A 26,438-nucleotide genomic window follows, 5' to 3' on the forward strand; every position below is an offset into this window, starting at 1 on the left:
AGCTTAGTGCAGTTTGGCTTGGTGCAAGTCTCTGGGGTGGGTGGAGGCACTAAAATTCAGCTTTTAATGACTGCCTTACTAATTTGCATATCAAGCCCCTGATTAAAGGAGGCAAGATCCAAACATCATTAATTTCCTTAGGCAGGAGGAAGAATGGGGATTGTGTGCATCTGCATGTTGATGTGCCATTAGCACTGTGGGTCAATTATCTGTTTGCATTACTTGTCAAAATTGCTTTTTCTAAGTAGAATGGTTATTATATTTGTATGCAAATCCCTACCACCGTTGGCAGAGTTGCTATTTTTCATAACAATACATGGATTTATTTATTTTTCACTTCAGCAGGGAACATTTGGCATGATCAGACACACACTGAATATTTAAAGTCTTTTTTAATGAAAGCAGGTGGTGGTGTGTGCAGAGTAGCTTTTTTTTAAAAAAAGAATGTTTTAGGAGTGGGAAGTTAGCCTGCACAGAGATATAGGGCCCAAATAGTTACTGTTGGTCCACAAGCTTAATTGACTGAGAGCCAGCTGACAGGAAGGAACTATGACGGGAAAGAACCGAGTTCAAGTCACTACTAAATAAAATCAAATAAAGAAATAATAAATACTTAGTCAAGAAGCTCTCTCCGCCCAGCCTATCTCAGAGTTATTGCCAAGATAAAATGGGAGGGGGATTATATGTGGTGCCTTCAGTTCCTCAGAATAAGGGTGGGATGTAATAAACAAGTGCCAAGTAATAGACTTCTACCCAAAGGTGGATTAAAAAAAGATTGCTTTTAATTTTAGTAGTAGTCATATTTTAATTATGGACGCTATTGTAATCTACTTTGGACAATTTCCAAATAGAAAAGCAGTGTACATAAACAAGGCTGCTTTCCTGAGGAGGTAACCCGCTCTGCAGCCCTTCTCTGGTCTCTTCTGCCAAGCCATATTGAAAGTATCATGGAGGCGGAACTAAAGTACACAGCCACAATTTCCCCAGCGGAAGTGTCTAAGCAACGTACGCAAGCAAACCGGAAGTCAGCGAGAAAGCTAACGAGACGGTTGCTGGGGGGCCCGCCCGGTTTCCGAGCCTGCGGAGGTAAGGTGAAGAGTTGGAACTAGGCCCCGTCAACGGCGTGTCTCCCCCCACACCGTATCTTGCTTCCTTCACTTCAGCGGCGAGTTCCTTACCTGACTTGGTCACGGTGTCGGTCTGAGAGAGGACGGGGCAAAATTGAGTCTGCAAAGGTACCAATGGGGCATGTTTTCATTGCGCACGCGCCATTCCCGTCAGGGCGGTGACCTTATCTGGTAGACGAGGAGGAGGCGGGGCTTAGAGGGAGATGGAGCGCTACGATTGGATGAAAAAGCTTTAAAGAACGGGAAGTTGCGGGGTACTTCTCTTAAAGGGCTAGCGCCACTTTGGGGCAATAAAAGAAGATTTTTTTTTAAAAGGAAAAGAACATATTTCTTACAGCTATACACGTCTCATAGTACCTAGGGTTACTAACAGTCCCTTAATAGGAGGGACGTCCCTTATTTCAGCCCCAAACTGCCTGTCCCTTAGGGGATGCCATTTCCCCCTTATTTTCAGCTAATGGGAAGAACCTATGGCTCATATCAAACCAGTTATTTTCACTAATAATGCAATAATTAATGAGTTCCAACTCCTTTCTCTTATCCTTCTCTACCAGAGTACTCTGGTGGGCAGCAGGCTTAGGCTTTCCAACAGTCCCATATCGGGGACATTGAACAAAAACATTAACTGAGAGTCATCAATGACTGGCTAACTTAGCATTATCCAAGTATCCGGATCATGAAAATCATGCAAGTGGTGGCTACTAGATAGTTAGTGCTCATGGGTGAAACCTATTTTTACTAGCTAACAATGTTTCTCTTTCAAAAAAAAGAAAAAAGAAAGAAAGAAACATAATACACCTATTGGCTAACCTTGGTTATATCAATAAGCAGAGGAGAAGCAATATAAGTAGTAACGTATACCATAGTTTAAGTTGAAAGTGATAAAAAATCATACAGCACTTAGGCTCCCAATTACTCTCAGTCTCATGTCTGTTATTCGGGCAGTGTCATAAAAAGTGTCATAATAAATAATAATAATTATTATTTAACATTTATATCCCGCTCTTCCTCCAAGGAGCCCACTATATACTTGAGTTTCTCTTTCACAACAACCCTGTGAAGTAGGTTAGGCTGAGAGGGAAGTGACTGGCCCAGAGTCACCCAACTAGTATCGTGGCTGAATGAGGATTTGAACTCGGGTCTCCCCGGTCCTAGTCCAGCACTCTAACCACTACACAATGTTGGCAACCCTACCTGTACCCCTTCCAAGAAGTTCAGGAAATGGGAGTTCCCTCCATTTTATCTTCACAATGATCCTGTGAGGTAGATCACACTGAGAGCAGCTGGCTCAAACTCACCCACGTAACCCTTTAAGCTGAGCAGAAATTTGAATTTGGGTCTCTTCCAGTCTAAGTCCAACATACAAGAGCCAATGTGGTTTAGTGGTTCAAGTGTTCATCTAGGACTAGGGAGACCTGGATTCAAACACCCTCGTGGTCATGAAGCTCACTGGCTGACCTTGGACCAGTCACACACTCCCATCCTAACCTACCTCACAGGGTTGTTGCGCAGATAGAGATGGGGAAGAGAACCATATACACTACCCTGAGCTACTTGGAGGCCAAATAAATGCAATAAAGTGTACTACATGGGCACCAGTATCCTGTTCATGAAGCACTAACATGGATGTTCAACACAGTGCCTGTGCTTAAGGATTTGTTCACACAAGCGACTTCCAGAGGTGGTTATCCAGGGAGAACCACCCTTGCCTACCCAAACAGAGAACTCCAGGGTGCTGGATTGTCAACAGAAACTGAGGGGTATCTGGTTCGGCAAGCAAAACCCTCCAGCGTGCAAGGGTGCAAACCTTTCAGATAAACCAGAAGGGAACAGAGTAGAACCAGGAGTAAAGCAGATGGAAACACATGGCAGTTGGTCAAAAAGGTCAATGACAGTAAAGGAGCTAGCACACGCCAATGCTAGGTAAGTAACTCAGCATATAGGTGTTTATATGCCAATTACAGAAGCCACCGAATCAAGATGGGTGAGCTGAAGTGCTTGGTTGTTCTCCAAACTGGATGAATGGGTGACAAAATGGCAAACGTGGTTCAGTGTAAGCAAGTGATGCATATTGGGGCAGAAAACCTCAACTTCACATTTTCGCTGATGGGGTCTGAGCTGTCGGGAACTGACCAGGCGAGAGATCTTGGTCGTGGTGGACAGCTCGTTGAACGTGTCGACTCAGTGCGTGGCAGCTGTTAAAAAGACAAATTCCATGCTAGGGATAAGGAAGGGGACTGAAAATAGAAATGCTAATATTATAATGCTCTTATACAAATCTGTGCTGTGGCCACATTTGGAGTACCATGTACACTTCTGGTCACCATTTCTTAAGATATTGTAGAAGTGGAAAAGGTGTAGAAGAGGGCAACCAAGATGATCAGGGGCCTTGAGCACCTTCCTTATGAGGCAAGGCTACAGCATCTGGGGTTTGGAAAACAGGCGACTACAGGGAGACATGATTGCGGTATATAAAATTATGCATGGAGCATAGAAGGTGGACAGAGAGAAATTTCTTCTCTCTCTCACACACTCAACACTAGAGCCAGGGATCATCCCATGAAACTGAAGGCTGGGAAATTTAGGGCCAACCGAAGGAAGTACTTTTTTCACACAGCCCATAATTAATCTTTGGAATTCTATGCCATGGGATGTGGTGATGGCCACCAGCTTGGATGGCTTTAAAAGGGACTTGGACAAATTCATTGAGGACAGGTCTATTAATGGCTCCTAGTCCGATGGCTATAGGCCACCTCCAGCCTCAGAGACAAGATGCCTCCGAATACCAGATGCAGAGGAACAACAGCCAAAGAGAGGACATGCCCTCACTGCTTGCCTGTGGGCTTCTCAGAGGCATCTGGTGGGCCACTGAGGGAAACAGGATGGTGGACTAGATAGGCCTTGGGCCTGATCCAGCGGGGCTATTCTTATGTTCTTTTGTTTTAACAAGACTGAAGATTGCCAACTTCTTTTCATTGACCCTCAACTTGTGTGTTTAACAGCAGATTGACACACTGAAAGGAACCAAGTGAAGCTTTTCTTGGCATGGAGAGAAAGTATGGGGAAAAGCATAATCTGCCTAATGGCTGCCATCACTTTCTGCTGTCAAAAGGCACAAGAGCACAAGAGCAAGGCTAATCTAAAAACACTGGCAACCACCACTGCTATTGGCCTCATAAGGTTTCTGTGGCGATAGTTACATGTGCTGATTGTTACCCTCCACCTTTTTCTTGGTGGAACATGTCAGAGATCCTGCTTCAGTTTGAAAGACTTGTCAGCAGCTGAGAGTGAATGCTGTGTCATTCGCTTCATTGAAGCACATCATCTAGCCTGCTTGAGAGAGTCCAAAACAAAAACGCAGCCAGCATTTGAAAAGGCAGAGCAGCTGTGTGTGTGTGTGTGTGTGTGTGTGTGCGTGTGTGCGTGTGCGTGTGTGTTGTTTGGCCCTGGCAAAAGATGACGGATTGGTTTATTGCAGATATGCATTTCCATGGGTGCTACTTTTGCTGCAAACTCCTGAAAGTAGGCTCTCCTTGTCTGGAACAGGCCTGAAAGGACCATGGCTCACAGCCAAGCGCGGAAAAGATCCCGAAGTCGGAGCAGGAGTGACTCTCGGAGTAGGCGAGACATAGAGAAGGAGGAGGAGAGGAGAAGGAGGAAGAGCAGCGGAGACTCCCGGAGCAGGAAGAGCCCGTCTCCCAGCAGGAAACAGGAAGCTGAGTCTCAAAGGCTCCGGCTGTGCTCAGCCTCCACAAAAGATGGTACCTTCCAAAATTTGTTATTTGTTCTTTATTTAAAATATGTATACCCCGCCCCTCCAGTGCACTACTGCTTGGGGTGGCTCACAACAATAAGATAGACACAAGATACAATAAAATTAACTAAATTAAGTAAATTAAACCAAAAAAAAGTTGTCAGATTAAAAACCACAATCATTAGGTTCAAATTAAAACTGAAAATGAAAAAAAGCTAAAGAACCTACCATCCAAATGCAGACCAAGGCAGAAATCGCTCAGTGAAGGGGGGCCATTCCCGGCCAGCATTCCTCTCCATTTTCAACACGGGAAATCCATGGATAGCGTTGAAGGTACAAACCAAGTGTTTGTGCTGGGTCTGGGAGCAGGCAGAGTGCTAGCCAAGGCTAGAGCACAAGCCGATTTGGTGGCTGAGTTCCAGACAGAGGGGAGGGGGCTGGGATATGGGAGCAACAGGAGGCCAGGGAGGAGGAGGAAGAGGAGGAGGCTGTCAAGGTGAGAGAGATCCAGGGTGCCAACCAGTCTTCACTTTGGGGAACGTGAAGGGGCATAGTTGTCATCTCTTCACTGGAGCATTGCTAAGGGAGAAGCAACAGGATTCAGGGATGAACTGAATATGGGGAAGAAAGGAAAGAGGAGTCAAAACTTCTTGTCTGTTCGGGAATGGGGGCGGTAACTTTTCAATGGACAATCTATTGGAGAAGCAGCATGATAGGCAGTCCATGTGATGTCTGACTTGCTTGGGTTCCAGCAAAAAAGAAGAAAAAGGACAAGAAGAAGAGAAAAGCCAGCACCACCACCACGTCGTCGTCGTCTTCCTCTTCGAGCACCTCCTCGCCTTCTGGATCTTCCTCTTCAGAAGATTCCAGCGAAGGCGAATCCAAACTCAAAAGGAGGAAGCAAAGCAAGAAGAAGCTGACCAAAGAGAAAGAGAAGAAGCGGAAGAAGAAGAGGAAGAAGGCGGCCAAGAAGAAAGCAAAGAAGAAAGTGAAGGAGAGAGAGAAAGAGGGGAAGGCCAAGGGGGAGGAAATGCCCGGCCCTTCCCTGGACCAGTGGCAGAAAGAGGCCCTGGTGGACCCTGGGCCAGGTAAGGGGTGTGTTTCTGGCAGGAGGAAGGCTGGGTGGGTGTCTGAGTTACTGATGGGTCAATGTTATTGGCTCCAGGGCGTGGGGTTGCGGGGAGAGGAGTTCCCCACCTCACCCCACTGCCAATTAACTGTGAGCACCCTTCACAGCTGCTCTGCTTATCGGGAAGACTGGGAGAGGGGAGGAGAGTGTTTTATAGGAAAGTTTTGCCCAAGCTCTTCCTGACAAGTGTGGTTGGCACATGGGTACGATTCCAGCGTACCCATGAACCACGGTCCGGAGGCGAAGCTCCTCCTGCCCCAGCTGTTCCTTTGTCTCAGCTTCAGCCACTGCCCGGCTGGGAGATCCCATCTGACAGACTTGCTCTCACCATCATGACTAGGAGCGGAGGAGCCACCTGCCCTAGCTGGGCACACACCCATTTTCTGCTCGAGGGCGAGTCACAAACGAGGTGGGCGCCGCCAGCAGTCATCCCTGTGCAAAGCAGCAGCTGGGTGGGAGGGGCTTTTCCTCCTGCCTGGTTAAAGTCTTGGGTGCAGCTGCTGGGTTTTGGAGAGAGCCTGCTGACGCCGCTGCTGCTTAGCCCCCAATCGCTGCCGATGCCCCCCCCCCCCGACTTTGACCCTCCAGCTGTTTGGGGACTACATTTCCCATAATTCCCAGCCACAGTGACCAGGGATTGTGGGAGATGTAGGCCAATATCTGCTGGAGGGCCGAAGTTGAGCAGCCCTGATTTTGACTCTGACAGGAACGGAAAACAGGCACAGCTCACTAACTCGCGTCGGAGGCTTCTCCCGCCGTATTCCTCACTGCGCGAATGAGCCTGACCTGTGCTAGCAAGAACGGGCTTCAGCCAGCATGGTGTCCAAACACTTCTGATGTCACTGGAGCCAAGACCTCTCTCTCTTCCTCCCCACTTCCTTCACTCGAGCCCCATGAGGCTTGAACGTTCTCGATTAGACAGCTTCTGTAGGACACATGTGCTCCCCCTCCACAGGGTCTGATTTAGGGGGCTCCCAGACTGGCGATCCGGACTTGTGGGTGGGACAGTTCTCTGACTGAAGTCTGCCTTTCAGCCCTGACGGATGAGCAGAAATCCCGCATCCAGGCCATGAAGCCCATGACGAAAGAAGAATGGGATGCACGACAGAGTGTGATCAGGAGGGTCGTCGACCCGGAAACTGGACGGACGAGGTGAGATCGCTGGAGGGGGTGGGGGTGGTGGCTCGCTAGAATACCTTTACTAACCCCAGTGCATACTCCAGCACACACATGGCATTTGACATCCCCAAATTCCTTCACCGGCCATTTCATTTGGTCACAAGTAGTGCTGTTGCTAAATCAGGCGTGTATAGGTACATTCAGTGCACACAGCTCTTTGTGCTGAATGGTGTTTAACTCCTCTGTGCAGTAGCTCTCTTATTCCCATTTCAAGTGAGGCTAGGAGGTAAGTGACTCACCCAAGGCAGCCAGGGAGTACTTGGCAGAGGTGGATTTGGAACCAGCTCATTCTTTTTAGAAAGGACAACTAGACAGTTTCACGGAAGAGCTGTCCCCTAGTGGATATTGGCCAAAATGGGGCTTCCTTATAGGAGACCTGGTATCTCAGATTGGAGGGCTTAGAGAAATTCATGGAGAACAGGTCTATCCGTGGCTACTAGTCTGGTGGCTATAGGCCACCGTCAGCCACAGAGGCAAGTTGCCTCTCAATACCAGTTGCAGGGGAGCAGGCATGCCTGTGGGAAACAGGGTGCTGGACTAGGTTGGTTCTTGTGGAATATCTGGGGAAACCAAGCTGGCCATTTTCCTCATACCTGGCTTATGAGCTGCTCAAGGCATCTTGCTGGTCCCAGCTATTAGACTGGTTTGCTCTAGGGATGTGTGAACAGGTTCGGCGTTGAGCCGGCTTGGTTTGGTGGGGGGATTGCGATTTTAAAAAAAAGAAAAAAGGTGCGGCATCTAAAATGGCCGCCACGCCGAAGTTCGAAAATTGGCCAAACGGGCCAAAAAACCAGCCAAACGGGCTGCTGGCAGTGATAATGGAGGCCGGCGGGGAAGAGGGGAACCTCTGTGGAACCCCCCCGTCCCCGCTGCTCCAAATAACTCCTGAAGGGGATAAGGTTAGAATTTTTTTTAAAATTAATTTTTTTTAGCAAAACACACACACACCCCGACCAGACTGAACCGGGGGAGCAGGGTTTGAGGGGGTGCCGAACCAAACAGGCCCGGTCAGGTTCGAGTTCGGTTGGGACTTGAACCAAACCGGGCCAGCCGGTTCCGTGCACATCCCAAGTCTGCTTCAGCCTTTACATTTCATATGTTCTTAACTATCTGCTGCTCTGATAGTTGGTTGACAATATAAGTCAGCTGGGCACATGTCCTGTCTTCCTCTTGCAGACTTATTAAGGGCGATGGTGAGGTCCTAGAGGAGATTGTCACTAAGGAGCGACATAAGGACATTAACAAGGTACGTGGCTCTGTTTCGGGAGCTTGCAGGAACCAAAGGAGGCTGGCAAGTGAGGTAGAGACTGTGGATTCGAGTATTTAGAGCGCGAGGCGGGACTCCACAAGCGACATCTGGTCAAGAAATCAGCAGAGCTTTGATAACGCTACAGCAGCTCCACTGACTTTGAGAGGAGAAACAGGCTGCTTGCTTCAGTTTCCTTAAAAGCGTAAGAAATTGTACCACTAGCCAAAGTTGCATCTAGTCCCAGCTGGGTTTACAGACCTTCAGCCTATCCTACCTTCATTCTCCATTAATGCTGCTTCCTCCTTGAAGGCTGGAAGCTTGATTGATCAAAGAACGCTGAGCTCTCTCGCGCAGGGGTAGCAACCGTGGCAGGCATGCAACTATAAAGTGGGGGTGGGTGGGATGTCCCCTGTGGGAGGGGTCCCCTCCAGCTGGGTTCTGCTCATTCTTCTGCAGCAAAGATATGGGCTGGGGCCCATCTTCACTTTTTGTCCCAGGACCCACTACAACCTTGCTACGCCCCTGAACCAGTGTTCCCTCTAACAGGGATTCCCAGATGTTGTTGACTACAACTCCCAGAATCCCCAGCTCCAATGGCTTTTGCTTGGGGATTATGGGAGTTGTGGGGACCCTTGTCAGAGGAAACATTGCCCTGAACCTTGACTGTCCAGCTGTTGTTGGGATGATGGGAATTGTAGTCCAGCAAGGGCTGGAGAGCCAAGGTTGCGTACTTGTGCTCTAGAGCTGCTCAACTTTGGCCTTCCTGCAAATGTTGGCCTACAATTCCCATCATCCTTGGCTATTGGCCATGGTGGGTGGGGATTGTGGGACTTGTAGTCCAAAAAACAGCTGTGGGTGGGGGGGACCTAATTAGAGCAGGCTGGCTCTAGAGTCTACTAGCTGAGGGGGACAGGCCTGAACCTGGAGGAGTTGTTTTCTGTCAAGCCAAGCTGCCCACCCACACCGTGTTGTTTCCTCATCCCTCTGTGGATGAGTGACCTGTTTTGTGTCTCCCTTCACAGCAAGCCACCCGGGGAGATGGCCTTGCCTTCCAGATGAGGACGGGGATGCTGCAGTAACAAGGCCGGAGCCTTTGACATGCCAAAGATGTGGTTTTCGTACCCGAACACCGAGGCTTTGCCCAAGAGGCCTGTGCTTCCCCTGTTCCTGTGAAATATGCATGCCAGTGAGAGACCTTTTCAGAGGGCATCTACCGAGAAGACTGCTAGGGCAGGATCCTCTTCACCTGCAGCCGCTTCCGACCTGCTGCATGCATGTGTTACCCGGTGTTGCTAAGTCCTCGTGGTTTTTAAGGGGGCTCCCGTTGCCCTGCTTAGAGGTCCCCCGCGAATCTCTCTGACCACTACCCACAGCTTTCAGTCCTGCTCTTAACAGAAAAACGAGCACGGAAGGGGGAAAACTGGTCTGCATGCTTGGGCCAGGTGGGCATAGCTTGTGCAATGACAGACCAGGTTCCTCAGGGCTGTGCAGAAATGTTGGTGGCTGTAGGCACTGAACCGGCAGCTCCACTGAAAGCTGCTCCTTTTGATGTTCCTGGCTTTGAGTAGCTCTGGGCGGAATCCGGCTTGAGGAATGGTGCCTGCCTAATGCAGTGCATCTCGGCCTAAACGGGTGCCTCTCCAGAGCAGCCCCTGCAGAGCTGTGGATGGCTCCATCCTGGTGGGTGGGCTCAGGAATCGTCATGTGGCGGGGAGATGTGTGTGCCTCTGTAGAAGTATCCCGTAGCGGCGGCAGCTGTAAGCACCACCTCCCCCTTAACCCCCGCACCAAAAGAGAGAGAGAGAGAGCCTGGAGTGTTTCACACTCACGTGATGGTGGTAGTAAGAGTTCTAGCCTCGAAGCAGACGGCAGGAACGAAACCTCACTCAGGTCCAAACCTTGCTGTGCTCTGCCTTGGACAGATCATGCAGAAGCAGGCTTGGAACCTGCCCCCTGTGTGGCATGTCTAGTCACGCTTCCACAGCCTTTTAGCTTTTCTGCTCTTCAGCCCTCTGCCCTGGTCACCACGGCTGGAGGCAGTTCTTCACCCGGCTGTGTAGCACCCACAGGGAGCCTGGCCTTGTTCTTCAGGCCAAGCGAGCTTCCAGTTGGGAGCTGAGCCTCCGGCATTTCAGGATGCATCTTGACACTTGACCTAGCTTGATTAGGCACTGCAAGGAGCAGGCACCCACAGTGTTCAGAGGAAGTCCAACCTCTTGAGAGACGTAAGGGCTCTCTCTTTGGGTCCCCCCCCCATGCACTTGTATGCTGATCATGCCCTTGGCTTTATGCAGTGGGCATGGACGATTTGTTGCAGGGGAGGGTTTTCCGTCAACCTTGGCCAACACCCACCTCCCCCTGTTCCCAGCCTCCGTTTGGGCAGAGCTCACTCACCTGGCTGCTTGTCTCTATGCCAAAGGAAATACCGAGTTGTCCTCATCAGGAGGCACTTGGACGGAAGGGGTTGCTCACAAGCCATTACCGTCTGGGGAATTAAGCAAATGTCAGGCATGCTTGTGTGCTTTTCCAACAGTTAAACACTATTGAGAGACTAGTTTCGATTGTCGCCTGTTTGATTTTATTCAGCTGTCGCTGAACAGTAGTTCATGCTAGAATCATCCCCAGGGAGATTCAGGGTGGGGAAGTGTTGCAGAATATTAATATTCACATTTGCACACATTTGAGTGGCACAGATTTGAACAAGAGTTTTGAGCACGTGCTTTACTCTCTCCTCTTCAAGCCAACAGAACTGGAAAATGCACCAATGTTGGCTGTATCTTGCCCTTGAAAGTATAGGATTTGTTTTCAGAACCGCAACTCTTCTATTCAGGCAAGTCCCACTTGGTACAATCCAAAATAAACTGCTTCCAGTCAACTCAACAGCTGATACGTGATTTGCCCCTAAACACACACCACTTGTCACCTATTTCAAGGGCTCGTCTTTTAAGTAGGGAAGGGGAGTTACCTAGAACAGGTCCATCGTCTGGCCAGCTGGAGGCCAGTGCCTGAAAAAAGGCACACTGCTGACATCCTGTGGCAAGCTGAACATTGCACTGTGAACGCTTGCAAAGAAGGGCATCCTGTTGAACCAGGAAGGATCCTTCAACCCCACTCTTACTTCATTTCTGTGGGAAACCAAATGCAGGGTGAGATGGACCTTTGGCCTGATCCAGCTGGGAAATTACTTCGCTTCTGAAAATAAATCCCTTCCACTCGCTAACGCCACCAACGCCGCCTCCTAAGAGCCCTGCCAAGAAGATTACAATGACACCGCAAAGAGCCTTCCCATTTCTTTTAATGGATGTCAACGTACAAGTGATAACTGTATACAAAGCACACCCAGGCTGCAGGACGAGGCGGCAGTCACAGCAAGGAGAAGGGAGTTGTACGGTCAGGATGGTTGTCACAGACAAGAACAAGGAGACCAACGGTTCATGCACACACAAAACGCAGTAATGGAAAGATGGATCAACGGGCCGAGCTAGATTCTAGGCTTCTCAGCTGTGCCTTCCAGGTTGAATTGCCTTGAATAAATCTATCTCCTCCCACCCACCCACTCATACTCCCCCCCCCGCCCCCAATTCAACTGAACAGACATTGCTGAATACAAAATTAACAGTCAGGGAGAAAGACGGCCTGGGGGCTCAAAGACGAGAGGCGAGGAAACTGTAAGGCTTATGGAACTAACAGGATAACTGCAGCAGCGGCGAATATACCTGAACAAGGAGGACGACTCTGGTTAAGTAAGTGCAGGATCAAACTGTCAGGAGGAACAGCAATTTCACTGGCAACGCATTTGGTGGCTGGCTTTTCTTGAATTAAATAGAGGACACAGTAAACATTCTTCAAAATTTTTAAAACAACCACCACCAAGAAGCTTTCATCAAAATATGCTAACAATCTGGCCCACCTTAAAGTATCAGAAAACTATCTTGGTTTTGGAAAGAATTTATAAACCCAAGTGGGCTCCTTTTTCTACCAAAATATCAGTTCAGTAATGTGGGAAGACACAGTGCTACAAATGTGGTATAGAAATCATGCCTCAACTTAAATTCTTCTTCTGAGTACAAACAGGTTTGGCAACATTTGGGGCATTTTGAGAATGCTGCAGTGATGGATGGCAATTTTTCAGGAGACACCCAACTAGATTCTGAACTGAGCCACACTCTCACCTTAGCTTTGGAGAGCCTTTAACTTTTGGTAGCTGAAGTCTCTCTCCGTGTCACTCCAGCCATGAGGATACTAACTGTAACCTCTTGGCTAAGAGACAGACGCTCAGGAAGTCACTGTGTGCATACACGGGAAGGGACACAAAACAAGCTGGTGTCTTTAGAAATCCTTAACTAAGCTGAAACAGTTCAGCCCCACGCCTCCCTGCAGAGCTTTCACCCAAACACAAGCGGGTGTGTTAGCACACAAGATCTGCAAGCCTTCTCTGTGCTAAACATGCACATATATACTCCCTAAAATCCCAATTCTGGGTCAGAGTGACTCAAAATGGTGCAATCTGAATATGTGTTGCAACTGACACAGCCGCATATATTATGTGAAATATCATGGACAGTAGGGGGGGGGGGAAACACTTCATTTCTCCCCTTTGTCCACTGATGATTTTGCTCACTTTCCTCGGGGGTGGGGTGGGGGTGTGTGTCTCCAAAGTGTCACCTGAGAGCTAGACGTTTCCCTCTATTTTAACTGCAGACTGAGATTCTGAGAGTGCTGTGCAATCGCAAAGTATACCTAACCCTGCCTTCCGCAACAGATAAGGGTGCTTGTAGCAAATGCTTCAGAATGTCAGCCAGGGGAAAGTTCCTAATCAATCCTTTCCCAGAGCATCCCTTGCCCCCTGCTTGGAAAAAAAAAGGAAACCACTCCAGAGTTCAGATTAGTTGCAAAAACGTCTTTGAAAGACTATCACAAAGGTAGGAGTTACGTAAGCCCAGGCAGGCCAAATGTGCAGGCTTCGCAAAAGATCTGTAGGTCTGAGAGGACAGTGAAGACACGTCTAGGTGGTTTCAAATTACATCACGTACAGAAATTGTCTTCACAGATCCACCCTCCATGTGCACAGCTGATAGGTTTGTACAATCCTGGGCTTCCCACAGGAGATATCGTTCCTGGGAGAGACCAGACCCAACCTTGCCAGGGACACTTCCCTTACTGAGCTGTGAATGTGTGAAGACGCCAGAGATGTGCCCTTAATAGGGCAGTTCTCACGAAGATAACTAGGCGGATGGGGACGCCTCAGTCCTGGAGCTGTGTGTACCCACAATTCCTGACTGTCTGTGAGTGCAGAATGAGTCTGCCGGGGAGGATCTTGATCATTTGCTCAGCCCCAGTTGGGTGGGAGGGTTTTTCTCCTACCTGGTTCCAAAGCTGGGGGTGGAATCCAGGGAGGGCGTGCTCCTTCTAAGCCGCTGAGACTTGGCACACAAGATCACCGCCTCTGGCCTTGTTTTCCACTCGCGCAGAATCCGAGTCCAGGAGTGCACACAGCTCCTGGAGTTGGGTAGGACTCTTTTTCTACCCAAGTTCTGATTGTGAGAACAGCCCTAATACTTAACAGCCTCCAGTTGTAAACTAGTGCTGAGCTGTCCTTCTCAATCAAGGGAAAGCTGGGGAAATTTCACCTGACAAGAACATCTTCTATCATGACAAACGGGGGGAGGGAACAAGCCCCAGATTCCAAATGTGCGTCAGTCCGGCCCCTCTGCAAAAAAGGAGGCTGAGTTTGCCACACCACACCACTCTCCTTTCCTTCACAGAAAGGAAACAACCCTCCATTCAAACTGAGCTATTGCTATGGTTGTTGAATGTGACAGAAGGGGCAAGTTGATCACCCCAAAGACTGGACAACGCAGAGGGGGGCAGGTGGTAGCATGTAAAGGCTGAGGGCTGGAACGACAGCCCCTTGGCAGGTGGCTTTAAAGACACGAAGCCAACCCGAGCCACCTCTGTCTTCTCTGGACACATGCTCCTGTCATCTAGTATTGCCACAGCAAAGCAAAGGGTGCTGAACGAAGGGGTTTTTCTCTTCCCCGGAACACAAGCGCTCATGTAAACAACAGAGAGGGAGGATGGCTGGAAGAGGCAAGAAGCTCGGCCAAGGAGCTGAATGCACACGGGGCGTATTGTCGCTCTTGTGGACGGTTTCAAATGTGGGTGGAGGAGAAGCCGTTCCAAGATGGCACTTTGCATCCTTTGACAGTTTACATTAAACGTGGCCTGTAAAATCGTCATTTTGTGCCTAATGCCTTAAACCAAAAGGGGCGGGGTGGGGAAGCTAGACTTTGAAATCTCAATAAATTCTGAAGGTTTCTTCCCCTCCAGACATCATTTCTTTACATAACATAAATAACTTTCACTTCATATATATCTACCCACTTCCTCCCCCCGCCCCCCACTCAACATGTACATTGTCCTTTGCTTTACATTATCTACACACACACACGATGAGGACATCAAACTTCTTGTTGGAAGTTTGAAAAGTGTCTCTGCTGCGTCTTGGCTCGTGGACTCTGTTTGGCAGGGAGACTGAAAAGTGGGGGAAGGTCAGCCCTAGACTGTGCATCCTCACACTCTGGCCACCTTTTCTCTCTCGCGCGAGGATGGTCTGGTTAACTTGAACAGAGTGGATTGGAGCTTGCATGACCAGATGAGCGATGATGAGCTGGCAAAGAGCTAGGATGCCATCCACGTCGGTTCTCCTCCACCTCCAGAGTTCTGGATGTACATTTGCAAAGAACTAGCCTGAGTGAGCAGAAAGGGAAGCCAAGAGTTTTGTTTTCTTCAGTCGTAAAAATCAGCCAGAACCTCCTTGCTCGCTTTTAGCACAGATGAGTGGCTTAGAAACTTGCAGTATGGCTACCTACCTAAACTTGGATATGGGCCTAAACTGGCTCTGTGCTTGGCCACGGAGACGTGTTGGACAAGCTCCATTTCAAAAGAGCAGCAGTTTTAACGGAGGATAAATGAGAGAATGGTGCCCTGCTGGACGGAGCACACCTCTTGAATCTGATGTTGAAATCCAAGCAGCAAATTCTCAACGTCCCCCCACTTTTTTGTTTTGTTTGCTTGCTTTTAATGTCTGGATGAGTTGTCAAAGCCCCCGCTGTGGTTTGAAAGGGGCCACATTCACAGTGCTGCAAGTCTTGGGTTTTTTTTGGGGGGGGGAACTTAAGGAAAAAGCTGTTAGTCTAGAAAAACTTACTGTTTTACATAAAAGAGCTTTGTAGAAAGTGGTACAAATGGTGAAAGGTGGGAGAAGAAAGGGAATGCCGAACCAAGGAGGACACTTGTGCAAATATTAAAATTGCCAGAAGCTATCGGCAAGAAAGGGCAACCCCAATATTGGGATTGAGAACAGGTCTTCCTTGATCCTGGGCTAATGGTGTTCAGGAAGGAAGCTCCCTTAGGAGCAGCAGGAAATTCTGGATCCTGACAGAGCGTGAAGGGTGGTGGGGATGTCCCAGAGCATTGCAGACCCTTCCTTGCAAGCACTTTCCCTTCTGCAGTTGCTCCTGTTCTATAATGTCTACTAGAGAGTGTTATAAAGCAACCGTGCACTTCAAAACTGAGCTGGTAGAGGGCAGCCACAAACCAAACCCACCAAATCTGAAACACCTGCACAGGGAGAAGTGAGGGACATTGAAGATGGTCTCCATCCTTTTTTCTAGATTTGCATGTCCTAACTGGGTTGCACAACCTAGAAGCATTGCCTAGTATCTCTTTGTTTGCGCTCTTTAACTGTTGGTAGGAAAAGGTGGGGGAAGTGCTCCCTACTCCAGTGTTAGTGTGTGTGTGTGTTTGTGTGTGTGTGTGTGTGTGTGTGTGAGAGAGAGAGAGAGAGAGAGAGAGAGAGAGAACGAACTCTGGCTTAGCAACATTTAACTCTCATGCACTATAAATATGGAGGTTATAGCTTCATAAAATAGTAACAGGGCTCCTTTCTAAAAGTTATCAGTGCAAAACAAATAAAAACAACGAGGTTTTACAGTTGCCTCATTGTACAGTTGCCTTTCTAAGTACAGTTAGAAAGCAAGCAAGTTTACATCCTCCATCAAAAGCTGTTACCAAAGTTAGGAAGAAGGAATGATTCCGATGTGGGGGAGGAGAGGCAGGAAAAAATGGGCAGAGCAGGGGGAAGAATTTGGACTTCGCTATTTTTTAGGCTGAGAAAATGTAGCAGTCTTTTAGGTGTTGATCTCCAGATGCTTGAAACTAGCCTGTGGTTAATTTCTTAAAGCCTCCTGTAGATTTCGCAAGGACTGGAAAACTGAGTAGCCTCTCTTGCAACCAACGTCCACGGAGGGGCAGAAATTCAAGGTGGCTCCTGTTGCCTGCATTCTTTTTCGGTACAAGTGCAACCCATCAGCATCCAAAACCATCTTTTCCCCTCTAATGTTTGTTTGGACTTTTTCTCTTTAAAAAACCCCTACCACCACCCAACACCAACTCCACGCCGCCAGCCTTGAACTAGCCATTGCTAGCGATTGGCCAAAGGGACTCTGCTCCATGCCTGAATACAGAGCAGACCTGCGCTTCTTTGTCCTGTATCGTGTACTTCCCATCACCAGCTGGATTCTGGAATCTGAGCCGTGTTTCTTGGTTGTCAAGTGGTGGTGATCTAGCAGCGTCCCTCTGTCCAGGCCACAGAACACACCTGTGCCCACGCTCCCCTCCGATTCGTCCAGTTCTGCCCCCCCCCCACGGAACCGAGGTGCCCCCTCCCCAGCGGCATCCTTCTGACTGGTGGCGAAGAAGCAGAGGAGGCACATATTTACAACCGCGGAACCTGGATAAGAGGAGGGAGGCAGGAAGGAGTGGGGGCTGCACCCAGAGGCTGTTTGGACGTCCCTCTTCCAGCACCTCTCACCTTGAAAAGGCAACTCCTTTTTCCCTCAGGGCACCGCTCCGCAAACTGAGCACCCCTGCTGTAAGGCCTGCATGTTGTGTGTGGGGAAAACCCACAACTCTCTGTCGTCCTCTCCCAAAGTTATTGCCGCCTCACTGGCAACGAGTAGCACCATTTTTGCCTTTTTGTCCCACCCGGTAGGCCTCGGCTCCTTCACTTGTTCTGCTTCCGCCGCAAGCGCTTGCGGCTGCCCGTGCTTGGGTCTCGGCCAGCGTTACTTCTGCCCCAGGGTCCCAGGTTCGAGTCTGGAGGCTGCGCTCCGGCCCCAGCATCCCGTGGCAAGACTCATGCTCCTCTGGCCGCGCTCCCGCTCCCGCTCGCTCTCCGACTGGCTCTGCGTCCGCTCGGGCCTGTGGCTGGCACTCCCGCCGGCAGCTGGGGGCTGGGACGAGATGGTGCGCAGCAAGTGGTTCCGCTTGCGGAGGAACTCCGCCTGGCCGGGGAGGCCAAAGCTGCCTTTCCGGAGGGCCATCCGGGTCGTGTTCTTGGCAGGCCGGGAGCGGTGGGTGTATTCCAGCTGCGCCAGGTGGGAAGCGTAGCCTTCCGTGATGAACTGCAGAAGAAGAAGGGGCTGCTTATTGCTGAGAAGCAAAAAAACCCCAAACTTCACTTGGACCCCAATGCTGGATACATGTCCACAGCTGCCATTTCACATATTAGAGATCACATATGGGTGAAGACAAGCAATAGCTGGCCCTCCACCACCCAAAGTTGGGACTTCTGTACGTTTCCTGCCCTCCAGCCATGAATACTCGTACTAAGAGCTGGTCTTGGGGTAGCCAGCATGACTTGTCCCCTTAGCTAAGCAGGGTTTGCCCTGGTTGCATATGAATGGGAGACTAGAAGTGAGCACTGCAAGATCTTCCCCTCAGGGGAAGGAGCCGTTCTGGGAAGAGCATCTAGATTCCAAGATCCCTCCCTGGCAGCATCTCCAAGGTAGGGCTGAGGGAGATTCCTGCCTGCAACCTTGGAGAAGCCGCTGCCAGTCTGTGAAGACGATAGATGGACCAATGGTCTGTCTCAATATATGGCAGCTTCCTATGTTCTTCGGAGGCCCTGCTCCAAGTGCCCCTGCCAAACAGAGTGAGGGCCTTTTCGGTGGTGGCACCCCATTTATGGAATAGCCTCCCCAGTGAGGTTCGCCTGGTGCCATTACTTTGTTCTTTTAGACGCCAGGCGAAGACCTTTCTGTTCACTCAAGCTTTTAAAAACTGATTTTTAAAACTGATTTAAAAAAAAAGCTTTATATTGTATTTTTTGTATTGTATGTTGCGATTTGTTTGTCGGATTTTACATACTTTTACTAGATGCTTTTTAATGTTGTCATGAGCTGCACAGAGAACAATTTGTTATGGCAGCCAACAAATAACTTTTTTTATTATTAATACTATTGTACACCACCCAGTTTGCTTTCTCCTGACTCTTAACGTCACACCACCTGAAATCAATCTCCAGTTTTTACTAATATAAAGCCTACCTGATGTCTCTTTGCTTGGCTCTCTGCCTCACAAGGGACCGATATGCTCTGCTGAGGGCTAGAGAAAGAGCGGAGGCTGCTGGCTTTGAACCGCCTGCACCTGGCACCCACCCCAAGAGTGCCACCGCTGAGTTGTTCCTCCACTCTCTTCTAGCTGTCTGGTGGAGCGGCACACGCCTAGGACTGCCTGCCCTCCAGGCATCAGGAAGCAGCCCTGGAGATCTGAAGGGCTCGATATTATGAAAAATAACAGGACTCCAGGAATAGCTTCAGTCAGCATCAGCCACCCAAATGCACCATCCTCTCCAGAGAGCTCATCTAGGCGGCTCAGTGGGGTGGGTTCTGTGGATTGTCCAAGCCCTCCTGAGAAAGAGGCTGCACAGCAACAGGGCTTGGCAGGCTTGCGCCTGTGGCCAAGAGTTGCCCCGGGCTCCCACCTTTCACCTTACAAAACAGCAGCACGCCAAGGCCTGCAGCATTACCTGACACTGATTCTGTAACTTCTTGGTGGGCCGCCCCACAATGTAGATCTGAGAAGGGGGCAGGCTGATGGAGGTGTAGACCGAGATGTCCTTGGTGGAGCCGTAGGCCGCGTGGATCTTCATGTGGAGCTACAGAGAGGAGGGGAAAGGCCAATCAGCAAGGCCAATCGGAACCAAAATGGACACTCAGTGATGATGATGATGATGATAAATTTTATATCCTGCTCTTCCTCCAAGGAGCCCAGAGTGGTGTACTACATACTTAGGTTTCTCCTGACAACAACCCTGTGAAGTAGGTTAGGCTGAGAGAGAAGTGGCTGGCCCAGAGTCACCCAGCCATAGTCTTGTGGCTGAATGGGGATTTGAACTCAGGTCTCCCCGGTCCTGGTCCAGCGCTCTCACCACTACATCACGCTGGCTCTCTCACTTTCAAGTTTGTTTTTTTAAAAAAAAATTTTAAGGCAGACAACCTGCTTGAAGCACAAAAGGAAGAATAAGATTGAGAGCTTAATCAGCTTCTGACTTGGCGAGTTGCAAAGCTGGGCTCACGTGGTAGCTAGAAAGTGGCACCTATCTTTATTTGTAGATTGCTGTTTTTCAAAAGCATGTACAATTTGGGACAATTCCATGTAGCCTTTCAAGCGACCCCCTGGTCCCTCTGTAACTAAGCCCCAAGGATGTGAAATGGAAACCATGGCATATTGTTTCCCTGTTTGCCACCACTCCTTCCCCATCCTCTCTTGTCTCCCCTCTATTTTTAGATTGTGAGCCCTTTGGGGACAGAGAGCCATTTTATTTATTTATTTGATTGTTTCTGTCTAGGGAAACCGCTTTGGGAACTTCTGTTGAAAAGTGGTCTATATAAAGATTCATCGTACTGTGAGCCCCTTGGGGCAGGAACCTGCCCCCTTATTCTTTGTTAAGCGCCACGCCCCAGGGGTGGCTCTGTGTCAACAACCCAATCAGTACCACCCTCAGGTGAGAGGATGCTTACGTCTGTGAGGAGGGACTTCAGGAAGTTGGCCTTGTGCCGGAGTGGGTCGTGTACCAGCCCATCGCAGAAAGAGACAATCCCGTGGGGGAAGTTGTGCTGGGCTAACCAGGCCACCACTCGTTGCTTCTGCATGTCGGGCCGGCCGGTGACGTAGATGATGAGGTAGCCGAGGTCTTGCCAGTGCCTGACAAGGAGAAAAGGCAAACATGAAAGGAGGAAAGCACAGAGCATGGTGGCTCTTTGGCCCCTGGGACTTGCTGCCGCACACCCTCCTTGTAAATAGCATAGCCTGGAAAGGAAAGGACCTGGACAGATGTGTTGGGACCCACAGAAAAATGAGTGGGGAGATGCATGTCAATAGGAGCCGAGAAACGCAGATTAGGGATGAAGAACTAGGGCTGTGTTGTGAATAAATGACACCTCCCAAACCAAGGATGCCCCCTGTCCCCACCGTGCCACACACACATACACCCCTCTGTTTCTGTTTTCAACATTTTTCACAACATGGCTTCAGGTTCTTTGAAACCTGGGGAACCAGAACTTGCTTTAAGAAAGTGAAAGCAGAGATGGTTATAATTCGGCTTATTATGTTATACTGTCCGCTTATGGCAGGGTTTCCCAATGTGTGGTACTCCAGACTATTGCTAAACTATAGCTCCCATCTCCCCCAGCTTCAGTATATTGTGGCTGGGGATGATGGGAGTTGTAGTCTAGCAACTTCTGGAGGACCACATGTTGAGAACCCCTGGCTTAGGGCACAAGTGCAGATGCAAACACGTCCACCACCTTCGTACCTTACTACATCGACTGCTCCAGCTCTCACTTTGGGGTCACTGCCCATGATGGAAACGCTGGCTGCAAAGGAACCGTCAATGCTGAAGACCACAAATTCAGTCCCCTTGGGCAGAACAGTGATGTAGCTGTCAGCATACGTGTGGTCCCCCCTAAAGGAAAGGGCATAAAGGAGGCATTAGATTTGCCAAAAACTGATAAGTGGAAAAAATGCTAAAGCAATAGATCAAGCTTATAGAATTCATTCATTCTTGTGACACAAAAATGCTGAGGCTATTATAGCTTGTATTTTATTTATTTATTACATTTCTATACCGCCCCATACCAAAAGGTCCCTGGGCAGTTCACAAGCAAAAAACCATTAAAACATTGACACAATTAAAACAATTTAAAAAGACAAATAAAAACTCCCGAAGCTTTAAAACGAAAAACTGAAAGCCTGGCTAAACCAGGTATGTTCTCAGGTTCTTTTTAAAAACATTCAGAGGAGGGGAAACTCTAATTTCATTAGGAAGCAGGTTCACTGCACAGGCACGCCTTGCAGGTAGTAAGAGTCTCTGGGCCGAATGGACAGGCCCAGCACTCACTCTAGCTGCCGCCACCGGGGGGAGGGAAGGACAGTTCCACTCACCCCCTGGCATTCTGCCATTCTAGCTGCAGCTCAAATTATTTTACAGGGCAGCTGTGCAGGTCAGAACACACGGCTATGATGCTCACCTGACCACCATTTTGACGGGATACACGCCGATTCCCAGCCGCCTGTTCTCGGGGATCGAGTAGGAGATCCTGCCACTGCTGTTGCTGACCTCCGTGTCAAAGTAAACCCACTCTCCAGACGGAGGCTGTGTCATGATGTGAATGTCCACCTGTGGCACAGAGAAGGTTCAGAGAAAGAAGTCACAAGAAGATTGGATCACTGACATACGTAGTCAATAACAGTCTAGCAGAAGGGGTTCAGATGTCAAAGTTTTAAGACACACATATCCTGTGTCAGCCTGAGCTCTTAGAAACATAGGGAGCTGATTCAGATCATGAGTCCATCAAACTCAGTACTGTCTGCACTGAATGGGAGCAGCTCTCCAGGGGTTCAGGCAGAAGTCTTTCCCAGTCCCACCTGGAGATGCCGGGAACTGAACCTGATAGATTCTCTACCAGTGAGCTATGGCCTCACCCCACAAGGTGGCAAACATGGGTCTCCCATCCAGGCTCTGACCACACCAAGACCTGCTTAGCTTCAGCAAGGCGGCTCTATCATATGCCCCGAGGCCCCTTGGGAAGGAACTGTAGCTCAGGGGCAGAGCATATCTTTTGCATGCAGTTATTTGAACTTGAGGGAGTGGACCTCAAAACCACCCTCTACAGAGAGGTAGTCCACACCTTCCAGTCCCAACTGGTTTGGGAACTTAAGTTTCAGCTCTTCAGGACACTTCACTGTCACCTCTTGGGCATCAAAGGAGATGTTGATCTTCTCCCTCATGGAAGGGAAACTCTGACTCCCACATCTACTCACCCCTCTAGGTTCCACCCCACCATCCGAAGAAGCCAGGGCTGGGGAAAACATGAATGGATTCAGATGAGATCCCATAGCAAAATGCACCTTTTCTCCTGTGAGTGTGACCATGTCTAATGGGCCATACATAAACCTCCCAGCTAACATCTGGGGACCGTCCTCATTGACAATGGCATCGTTTATCCGGTGATTGGCTGTGACATTCTGCAGAAGAAGAAAAATAAATTTGACTTTTCTGGAAGTCAGGACAATTGCCTACTAGCCTCAAGGAAACTGTAGCGAGCTGCATCTCGGCTCAGTAAGATTCACTGACACACTGAAGTCAAACAGGAATTCCGTGACTGGAACTCCCAATGTCTTTTCCAAAAAGCAGCCAGGAAAGAAGGGTGGGATACAACCCAACGTGTGGAACATGGGGATGACAGCCTGCCCAGTTGCTATTAGCCCAAGAGGGAACATTTCATAAGGTTCCCCCCTCTAAAGTTAACAGCAGCTTTGCGGGGGTGGGGTGGGGTCAGGGTTTGGATTGGGGCCACTACATGGTGTGGGGGAAGAGTTAGACCTCCTGTGTCATAGTCCCAATTCAAATCACTTACATACACACACCCCAGAGTTGATTTCCAAAAAGGTCATTGGACGTTCCAATCATGGAACTTCAAGGTCAACTCTAGTTTGACTCACAGACCAGGCTCTTTTCAAGTACAGTGCTCTCTTCTTCTTGGCTGTCTTGGAGTACCACCCCCAACAAGAATCCCCCACATATTTGAAAAAGAGCACTAGAATCCAAGTGTTCCAATAAGCACGCTGGTGAACCAAGCCCTCCTTTTCCCCACTGCTATGTGAGAAGCAGACAGGAAAAGCAGACATTGAATGTTCTGTCTCCTCAGCAGGGTTGTGGATTCTGGCTTCTGTTTACTGGTTCCAAACCTGATGGATATCTCATAACTACAATGTCAATTTTGTGATATTTTCGCTATGTATGTATGTATGAATGTTTTTGTTTGGTTAGATGGAAAGCCAGATATTTAATAAAACAGATGCTGTCATTACCCTTAGCTTAACGTGGGTCCTCTTACGTAGCCACTTCTCCCTGGGCTTGGAAGGTGTAAAGACGGAGACCTCCTTCCCATCTAGCTCCAGAATACTCGAGTTCTCGTGCCTCATAACCTGTGGGAAGAACAGCCTGGTTGGCGATTTCTACAGCAAGTGAATCTCCATCCATTCTGCAAAGCCTGTTTGGATTTGTGGGCTCCAAGAATAGGCATTTCTTGCCACAGCACAGCTCTTCATTCTGTCAGCCGTTTCTATCAATTCCAACCCTTCCTCTACCTGTTCTGGCTGTGCCGGCTTCACAGCATGCAGCGTTTCCTCCAGAAGGTATCATTATTCCCTCTCCATGGAGGCCCATGGAGTTCTGACTTAGCTCTGCAGCACAAGACACAACCTGGGAAGTCTAAGATCCCAGCAGGTTCCCCAATTTAACTGAAACCAGCTCCAGCTCCCCGCTCGCACTGCATTTTGGATGTATTCCACAGGCTGGCCGTCTTTCTTGTTCACATGATCTGTCTCTGTCGCATTGAGGATGGTGAGAGTTAAGGAAAACCCACTCAAAACTTGCCAGATCCTTCCACATCAAGGAAAACATTCTGCGATTGGCATAAATTATGCAAACTAGGTGCTTTTACAGATGTTTAAACTGCATGCTCGACTTTTAATGTTTTTTTGCAGAATCTATAAAGACAAGGATTCCAAGGATTCAGACTCCATCACAGTTTTTAGAAAGCTTCTTAAATCTTGGCTTTTTACCCAGGCTTTTACAATACATGACTGTTTCTATGCTGCTTCTATGTGTTTCTTGTGTCTATGTGTTTTTATGCTTGTATTTTATAGTTTTAAAATTAGATTTGTTTTATATTTTTAGCTTAATATTTTAATTGTCATTTTTATTGTATGTTTTTAACTTTTGTAAACCGCCTTGGGGTTGTTTTTAATGAAAGGCGGTATAGAAATTCAACAATCAATCAATCAAGGATGCTGGAAGCCGGCTGTTGCATCCTATCACTGGAAGCACTCCCCACACACACCATTAATCCGTCAATGACCTCATCGTTTTCCTCACCCCGCCCCGTTTTCCCCATTTCAACTTTTTGCAAAAGACATCATAAGCTACATTTGTTTAAAACGATGGCCATTCATGCTCCTTGTGGCTTTGCTCCGGAAAAAGTTTCGTTTGCAAACCCTCAAAGCTCACAAGCAGCAAAGGGAGAGTTGCGTCTCATTTCCCCTTAAAACCAGGAATTCCCTCTGCAACTGAATGCCAGCGTAAGGCTAGGTTTGCTTCAAGCCACCTGCTGGAGGCCTGCAAGCCACATGGGGACTGACCTGCCTGAGCAGGAAAGAGACCACATCTGTGGATTCCCAGTAGCTTGCGTGGAAAAGGTGCGGTAAGGCTACCGTGGGGAAGGCAGTCAATGCATCCGGGCAGTAGAGCGCATAATCGATCCTTTTGGTCCCCCACCATTTCGCAGCGACTGAGGAGAAACGGACGAGAAAGCCACAACATTTTGGTATGTGTTTTTTTTTAGGAAAGGAAAGTACAATAACATGAAATGAGACTCTTCATTTCAGACTCCAGATCCAACTAAGTGTCCCAAAACTCACTTTTTCTGGGCACAAAAAAATTACAATCTATAGAAGTTTCATTCCACCCTAACTGCCATGGCCTCCCCAAAAGAGCCTTGGGAACTGTTGTTTGCCCCAAATCCTTTATTAAGAGGCTGTGAGTCCTCACAGAACGACAGGTCTTTACGTTTCTGTGAGAGGAAAACTCATAAACCAGTCTATAGTGTAGATATTCCTTCGGTGTTTTGCAACCAGGTTTAATGGTGTGCAAAACTATCAGTCAACCAAGAAAAACATGAAGCAGACAGCACGGCCGGTCCTTTTTTAAACCAAGCCAGCAACACAGTTGCAGGACAGATATTAGTACTCTGTAAATCAAGAATGCACAAAGGCACATCAGATTGACAGCTGGGTGATTTGGTACCCAGGATGAGAATATTAAGTGACCCCCTTTTCTTCCTGCCTGCCTAGCAAGTTTCTTTTGGATTCCCAAAAGCAATGAATCTCCTGTGCCTTTTTTAAAATGATGAGAAGAGATTTGGACGAGATGGGAACCATCTAATTGGCAGGCACAAAACCTACAGCGGGTTGCCCTTTCTTTTTCCACCCATCAGGAGTCGGAGACTGGAGGATGCTTTTTAATGGTACTCTGTCAGAGGGCTCAGTAATCACTGTGCAGGTAGGCCCACCCACAGGTTTCTGAAAAATCCTCAAGATGATCAAAATCAAACACACTGCGGAGAAACACACCAAACCAAGACTTGGCCTGCAGGAGGGAACTATGCACATGTAAATTCATTCTCTGGCCTATTAAAGGCTTGTGGGACCTATTCAAAAGCAGTGGCCTCCTTTTCGCCTTCTGAAATGAGAGCTCCATGGCTGGAAAAGTTTCACAATGCCTGAAGGGTGCAAGTGTGCCTTCTCCTCTCTCTTTGAAGGAGACTGGAGATGTCCAACACAGAATTATCAGCCCCTTCGACAAACTGCAGTTCCCAGGATTATTTCAGAGAAGCCATGGCAGTTAAATGGATAGAGATTTCTAGTGCACATGTGCCCCAAGTACTCTCACAATGAAATGAAATAGGGGGCATTGTGGGTAAGTCTCAGAGATTGCAAAAAAAAGCCTGAAAGAAAAAGACTCTCCATTTAATGCACTTCCAGTGATGGGTCCACATTTCAGCCTCCAGGACAAACGGAGGCAGGAGCAAG

At 48.7% G+C, this 26,438-nt stretch overlaps 2 protein-coding genes across 20 annotated transcripts in view; one reads left to right on the forward strand and one right to left on the reverse strand.

Moving 5' to 3' along the window:
• The first annotated feature begins 1,008 nt into the window (after window positions 1–1,008).
• On the forward strand, window positions 1,009–13,011 carry ARL6IP4 (ADP ribosylation factor like GTPase 6 interacting protein 4). Of its 2 annotated transcripts, none has more exons than XM_053280143.1 (6): window positions 1,009–1,235; window positions 4,606–4,888; window positions 5,634–5,969; window positions 7,045–7,162; window positions 8,366–8,435; window positions 9,461–13,011. In XM_053280143.1, the coding sequence occupies exons 2-6, from the start codon at window positions 4,687–4,689 to the stop codon at window positions 9,515–9,517; spliced, it is 783 nt and encodes a 260-aa protein (XP_053136118.1). In that variant the 5' UTR covers window positions 1,009–1,235; window positions 4,606–4,686; the 3' UTR covers window positions 9,518–13,011. The 2 variants fall into 2 exon arrangements, with proteins under 2 accessions (XP_053136118.1, XP_053136117.1); XM_053280142.1 differs by having other exon boundaries at window positions 1,010–1,235; window positions 4,674–4,888.
• PITPNM2 (phosphatidylinositol transfer protein membrane associated 2) overlaps window positions 11,716–26,438 on the reverse strand; it is a 158,532-nt gene continuing 143,809 nt past the window's right edge. For 17 of the 18 annotated variants that reach the window (XM_053280125.1, XM_053280128.1, XM_053280127.1 and 14 more), the window contains 8 exons: window positions 24,990–25,138; window positions 23,658–23,774; window positions 22,695–22,811; window positions 21,815–21,963; window positions 21,100–21,249; window positions 20,306–20,489; window positions 19,312–19,440; window positions 11,716–17,905 (listed from right to left, as the gene is read on the reverse strand). In XM_053280125.1, coding sequence (XP_053136100.1) covers window positions 17,567–17,905; window positions 19,312–19,440; window positions 20,306–20,489; window positions 21,100–21,249; window positions 21,815–21,963; window positions 22,695–22,811; window positions 23,658–23,774; window positions 24,990–25,138 — 1,334 coding nt within the window. In that variant the 3' untranslated portion in view covers window positions 11,716–17,566. Of the gene's footprint in view, window positions 17,906–18,829; window positions 19,052–19,311; window positions 19,441–20,305; window positions 20,490–21,099; window positions 21,250–21,814; window positions 21,964–22,694; window positions 22,812–23,657; window positions 23,775–24,989; window positions 25,139–26,438 lie in introns of all 18 variants that reach the window. The other variant, XR_008312524.1, reaches the window with a different exon arrangement.

This window comes from Hemicordylus capensis, chromosome 15, assembly GCF_027244095.1.
Source record: "Hemicordylus capensis ecotype Gifberg chromosome 15, rHemCap1.1.pri, whole genome shotgun sequence".
NCBI lineage: Eukaryota > Metazoa > Chordata > Lepidosauria > Squamata > Cordylidae > Hemicordylus > Hemicordylus capensis.